At 38.1% G+C, this 6,543-nt stretch overlaps 2 protein-coding genes across 2 annotated transcripts in view; both read left to right on the forward strand.

The window, feature by feature from the left end:
* LOC102207529 (uncharacterized) overlaps positions 1-746 on the forward strand; it is a 13,991-nt gene extending 13,245 nt beyond the window's left edge. The window contains exon 13 of the mRNA XM_005739238.2: positions 222-746. Coding sequence (XP_005739295.2) covers positions 222-372 — 151 coding nt within the window. The 3' untranslated portion in view covers positions 373-746. The remainder of the gene's footprint in view (positions 1-221) is intronic.
* Positions 747-1,561: 815 nt separating this feature from the next.
* On the forward strand, positions 1,562-6,471 carry LOC106456302 (fucolectin-4-like). The gene is made up of 6 exons (XM_013912446.1): positions 1,562-1,843; positions 2,028-2,095; positions 2,577-2,874; positions 2,972-3,126; positions 5,505-5,784; positions 6,104-6,471. Exons 2-6 carry the CDS (start codon positions 2,032-2,034, stop codon positions 6,252-6,254), a joined length of 948 nt encoding a protein of 315 aa, XP_013767900.1. The 5' UTR covers positions 1,562-1,843; positions 2,028-2,031; the 3' UTR covers positions 6,255-6,471.
* The last annotated feature ends 72 nt before the right edge of the window (positions 6,472-6,543 follow it).

Consider the following 6,543-nt stretch of genomic DNA (forward strand, 5'->3'; position numbering starts at 1 on the left):
AACTAAAAACTACTTCCAAAAACATTCAGCTTTGATATTAATGAGTTTTTTGGGTTCATTGAGAACATGGTTGTTGTTCAATAATAACATTATTCCTCAAAAATACAACTTGCCTAATAATTCTGCACTCCCTGTATAGCTCTGAAAATCCCTGTGTGTTTTTTAATTAAAGACATTTTTTAAAATACAAAACTTGCTAACCTTTTTGTTTCATCTGCCAGGTGTGCAGTGATCACAAACATCGCGGGAGGTGCTGTTGCTAATTTCACATGCAATGGAATGGACGGCCGCTATGTGAACATTGTCATCCCGGCCCGAGAAGAGTTCCTTAGTCTGTGTGAAGTTGAAGTGTATGGATCTAAACTTGATTAGGTTCATAACATTCAACTTTTACACATGATCATATGAACCAAAACTCATCTGTCACTTACTAATCACTTAATCTTTAATATGATCATATCTATCTATAACTGAATTCCCACACAGCTCATTTTAAGTTTTTCTGTGACTGCATGATGAGACTTTAGGATAGAGGACGGAAAATACTTTGTAAGATAAATACAGACAATATAAAAGCAAAATCAGATAAACATGTATACAACCTGCACATTGTGATAGATGTCTGGAAATGTTTTCATTCCAGCTCCTAATTTTTTTTCCTACCATAAGCAACTGATGGATTGTCATTGTACCTGCTGAAGAAAGAAAAAGTTGTATGTAATGATTATTGAAATACAATAAAACCATTTAAAACCTATTATTTTTATTAGATTTTAGATTTTTTTATTTCTAAAGTTATAGTTATTGAGAGCATCGTTACAGTCCATTCATGTGGTGACACTGAACTGTGTAATACTTACCCAAGCACAGAGTTAGGTAACGACATGCAAATATTTTGATAGGCCTTCCTGTTGACTCAACTGTTAAGTACAAAGTTCAGTAACCAACAAAATGCTGACTTTTTGAATTATATGGAAAAACAAAAAAACATAACCTGTAGAAAAAGGTGTAACTACAACATCACAATGACAACTGGAATTATTGTTACAGTGTACAACACAACTAATATCTGTCTTTTGATGATGATGTGTTTAAATGTGGAAGACAAAAGAGATGTAAAAAGACAAAAGACTTAACGCAGTAATTTCCAGTCAAATAGCACTGTGAGACCTGAATGTGCATTAATGCTCTGTAACATGTTTGCAAGACTATCATTTGATAAGACTGGAGGGTGTTGATGAGTAATGTGACTTAAAATGACCGACTCCCCCTCCAGAGATTTGGCTGCGAGTCGACTCCTTGATCTCAATGAAGAAGTTGTTTGTTCGACAGATGACCATTTTCTACAGTCATTGGTTCTGACCAAGAATAAATCAGTTTCTGTTACTTCTGCCAGGATGCTTGTTTTCCTTTTTTCCCCCAGCAGGTAATCTAGCAGATTTTTAGTGTCTTTCCTCATGGTCCCTCTTCTTTTTTTCCAACTTCTCTTGTCTACATCTTTCCCTTTCCTATCCCTCGGTCATGTCTCTTCCAATTGTAAGAACTTGAAAGTAAAAAAATAAATTAGTAATAAAGTTCAATCAAGTGGAGCAGTATGGCAAAACCGTAATGATCCACTCGGGGAAATGAAGTCAAATAGTAATATTAAACACGAAAGTGCATTAAATAAACATTGTCAAAACATTTCAAGGTGTCCAAAGGTGATAAGTGGTGGGAGTAAACTCTGTAATGTAATGTGATTGGATAGTGTCCATGCTGAATATGGTATTTAAAGTAAATAGTAATGATAAGCTTTGCCTTGCCTGAGAGTTGACTCTTTTTTGATTACGTGAACAAATTCAGGGTAAAAATTAACATTTTTATTTCAGTCATCTTACATTTTTCAACAATTCACTGTATTAAGGAACTTTTTGACAGATTTGCACTTGACTGTGCATGTATTCAGTTTTTGTACTCCAGTACCTGCACATTTGGAAAAACCTAAATTACCTAACCTAAATCTTTTTTATCTTCTTTGTATCAACCAGAATTATGAGCTTCAGTAGAGCATCTCTTTTGCTCCTCTTTGTGCAGATGTCCTCAGTCTTCACTTACCGTAAGTACGATGTACAAATACCAGCACATTAGGATCAATTATAAAAGATCACTAGATGCAGTAGAATTATTTTTAACTGTAAAACAAATGTGAATGTACATAAAAATGGCATGCTGATCCAATCGTAGTAGAATTAAAAAAATAAAAGTGGACATCCTAACTGTATAAAAAAAGATCACCAAAGATAATGACATGTATTGATTGTGCAAATTTCATGGCGTTCCATCCAATACGTGTTAAGTCAAATCTGTAAAAAAACAACAACAAAATATTAACCTCTTGAAGATGATGCACAAAAGCTAAGCAATAACCAAAATGAACTGATCGAGAAAGTCATGTGTGTTGTTACTACTTGGAACCCTAAAGGCTCAACTTTCATGTCAAGCTAATGATCGTAGATTGAACACACAGGTTTTTGGATGATATCAATTCCTCCAAAGGAAAAACAAAGCTGATGAAAATATGTTTATATCTTTTACAGAAAATGTGGCTTTACGTGGAAAAGCCACGCAGTCACGTCTAATCGACCCGGGAGAGTGGGATGGATTTGCAGCAGCGGGTAATGCTATCGATGGAAACCGTAAATCTCGCTTTAATTATGGATCATGCAGTCACACTGCAACAGAGGCAAACCCCTGGTGGAGAGTAGACTTGCTGGAGTCCTATATAATCACCTCCATGATCATCACCAATCGAGAAGACTGTTGCGAAGAAAGGATCAATGGAGCAGAGATTCATATTGGCAACAAGTTACAAGACAATGGCGCTGCAAACCCACGGTGAGTCACTGATAATTTCCAGTGTATTCAGTATTTATCTGAAACTTTTCTGTATAATAGAAAGACTTGAGACTACAGGCTTCTTCCTCTCCTTTAGGGTTGCTATAATTTCTTCAATTCCTGCAGGGAGCTCACACACGATAACTTTCAGTAATCGTGTGGAGGGACGTTATGTCACTGTGCTTTTACCAGGTTCAAACAGAATTCTTACACTCTGTGAAGTGGAGGTTTATGGGTATCATGCCCCAACTGGTAAGAAATTAAACAACACCCTTTTCTTTCTCACCATACTTTTTTGTAATTTTGACTTTACCACTAGTCTATCTCAAATAAGATGTAACTGAAGTACAGACTTTCATCTTAAGAGTTTTATCGAAAGTATTACATTAAATGTTTATGAATTACAACCTTTTTTATAAAGAGTCCTCCATTTTTTCAGGAGTTATTAGCCTAGTCAGAAATCCAGCATCAGTCTGCACTCCACGAGTTCTCTGTGAAGTGGCATAAACAAATGTGAATAGTTTGAGAAAAAAATATGAGACTTAAGTCTTTCACAAATGTAGTTTTTCCTTCACCACCCAAAAAACATCTGTGTTACCACTCCATGAGTCCCCTAAAGTGCCAGCAGACCATACCACAAACAAGACAGATATTTAAATATCAGTAATTAATTTATACCATTAACGTAATGGTACGGGAACAACATGAAAAGCAAACTGACATCAGGGACTAAAACAATAAACAGAAAGCCCCACTACTGCTAGAAAGAAAAGGAAAACTAAACCATAATTTGAAACAAAAAACACAAAGCTCCACGGTTGGCCGCTAAACAGAAGATAACTTGGACAAATCAAGTTGCATCAAACCACTACCAAGTTTCCATTAACCTACAAATAACGTTACCAAATACACCAGAATAGATCCAGCCAGGTCCAACAAACCACTTTGACTTAAAGCAGAAAAATGGCACTGATCAATCAACCACACATAATTAGATAATTTATATATGCAGATACAGTGCTTGCAAAAGTATTCAGCCCCCTTGAACTTTTCCACATTTTGTCACATTACAGCCACAAACCTGAATCAGTTTTATTGGAATTCTACGTGAAAGACCAACACAAAGTGGTGTACACGTGAGAAGTGGAACGAAAATCATACATGATTCCAAAATTTTTTTGCAAATAACTTAAAAGTGGGGTGTGCGTAATTATTCTGCCCCCTGAGGCAATACTTTGTAGAACAACCTTTTGCTGCAATTACAGCTGCCAGTCTTTTAGGGTATGTCTCTACCAGCTTTGCACATCTAGAGACTGAAATTCTTGCCCAATCTTCTTCAGCAGTTTTCAGATCTTGCCACAGATTCTCGATTGGATTTAGATCTGGACTTTGACTGGGCCGTTCTAACACATAAATATGTTTTGTTTTAAACCATCCCATTGTTGCCCTGGCTTTATGTTTTGGGTCGTTGTCCTGCTGGAAGGTGAACCTCCGCCCCAGTCTCAAGTCTTTTCCATTTCTGAATGATCGCTTGAACAGTGCTCTGTGGGATGTTCAAGGCTTGGGAAATCTTTTTGTAGCCTAAGCCTGCTTTAAATGTCTCAATAACTTTATCCCTGACCTGTCTGGTGTGTTCTTTGGACTTCATGGTGTTGTTGCTCCCAATATTCTCTTAGACAACCTCTGAGGCCGTCACAGAGCAGCTGTATTTGTACTGACATTAGATTACACACAGGTGCACTCTATTTAGTCATTAGCACTCATCAGGCAATGTCTATGGGCAGCTGACTGCACCCCACTTTGCAGTTATTTGTAAAAAATGTTATTTTCTCGAAATTTCGACATATTAACTCAAAATTTTGAGAAAAGCAACTCGAAATTTCGAGTTAACGCTGCCAATCTGTAATCTACGTGAATGACGTCATTTTCATGTTACCCGGAAGCTGAAGCCCTCAGCTACAAATGCTACAGCTAAGCTACCGGTATTACATCCAGTCGTGAATGCACAGATTGCTGAGTGTTTTCAGCCTGGCTTCACAAATGATGAAATCCCTGTGTTATTAGCTGAATCATATGGTGTTACTATCAGCAAACATTCTTTAATTTGTTGGGATCTGTTTTTGAGTGCGCGGTCCTGCGCCATATGCTTCCGGGTAACAAGAAAGCGACCTCATTCACGTATATTTTTGATTGGCAGAGCTAACTCGAAATTTTGAGAAATGTAACTCGAAATTTCGAGTTATGGATACTAGCTTTTTTTTTTTTTTAGTGGCGGAAACGGGCTTCCATAGTAATGTGGCAAAATGTGGGAAAGTTCAAGGAGGCCGAATACTTTTTCAAGCCACTATAGTCACTGCTGAACTGCACTCTGGAAAACTGAGGAAGCGAGCAGCTCTCTTCCAGGAAGATGCCAAAAAGTGTAACCATTAAACTATTGAGAAAAAATTAAAAAAACAAGTACGGCACAGTTTTTAAAATTTCAGTTGGCTCCACAAACCCCCCCCCCCCAAAAAAAACAAAAGTTGTGAGAGCTTGTTTAAAGGTCTCTGCGTTGATCATCTCATCCATTCAAGTAAACTGTCTTGATGTGTCTGTGATGAGAACATAAATCCCTCAACCATATTTTGCAGGAGAGAACCTTGCACTCCAAGGAAAAGCCACGCAGTCATCAGTGCAGACCTTAGGGCTTGCATATAACGCCATAGATGGAAATCGTAACAGCGACCCAGAAAAAGGATCCTGCACTCAGACAAGCTATGACAACATCCCCTGGTGGCGACTTGACCTGCGCAAAACACACAAAGTGTTTTCTGTTAAGATAGTAAACTCTGATTCTGACCCAGAACGACTCAACAGGGCTGAGATTCGCATTGGAGACTCTCTTGACAACAATGGCAACAGCAATCCCAGGTACTTTACAGAATAAAAACTGAAAGCATTATAATTTAGCATAATTTAAAGCATTATCAAATTGGACCTCAGTTGGGATTTTTGTCTTTTACTGTCCTGATGGCAGCAGCAGTACATTACCGGTAATCAATACACTCTGTGACTCCAACCATTAAGCAAAAACATTAATAGATTAAACTTGCCAGCTTTCTCCTTCATGGTCGGCTCCTTGTGCAGCTCTAAGTGAAATCTGAAGAACCCAGCGTTATTCAAAACCATTACATCAGAGACGTGGTGAAAGTATCCAGGTTAATCAAGTGATTTCTGCTTCCTTTGCCAGGTGTGCTGTGATCACAAGTATCCCTGCAGGCGGCATTCAAGAGTTCCAATGCAACGGGATGGATGGCCGCTACGTTAACATTGTCATCCCAGGAAGAGAGGAATATCTGAGTCTGTGCGAAGTGGAGGTTTATGGTTCTGTCCTGGATTAGGTGGAAAAATTATTTCACTTACAGAATTTTAACAAATCAAAAGAAATCCATCACCCTATGACAACTGGGATAGGCCATCATAGGCAGGGGACACAGTGCCAATTTATCAGAATAGAATCAGAAGGCTAATAAAGAGAGACCTGTATTCCAATCTGAGCATCACACACTGACTTTGTGTAAACAACAGCTAAAGAACAGTTAGCTAAAGGCAGTTACTCACGAGACATTCAGCCTCACCATTACAACCAAACAGGTGTTGTGAGCAGGTCAGTGGGCGAGTTTCTCCCAA

Source organism: Pundamilia nyererei, unplaced genomic scaffold (assembly GCF_000239375.1).
Source record: "Pundamilia nyererei isolate P.nyererei 1_Seehausen unplaced genomic scaffold, PunNye1.0 scaffold00090, whole genome shotgun sequence".
NCBI lineage: Eukaryota > Metazoa > Chordata > Actinopteri > Cichliformes > Cichlidae > Pundamilia > Pundamilia nyererei.

Coding starts and splice junctions, on each gene's coding strand:
- LOC106456302 (XM_013912446.1), top strand. CDS start 2,032: ATGAGCTTCAGTAGAGCATCTCTTTTGCTCCTCTTTGTGCAGATGTCC. Junction 2,875..2,971: donor AATGGCGCTGCAAACCCACG/GTGAGTCACTGA, acceptor CCTCTCCTTTAG/GGTTGCTATAATTTCTTCAA. Junction 5,785..6,103: donor AATGGCAACAGCAATCCCAG/GTACTTTACAGA, acceptor TTCCTTTGCCAG/GTGTGCTGTGATCACAAGTA.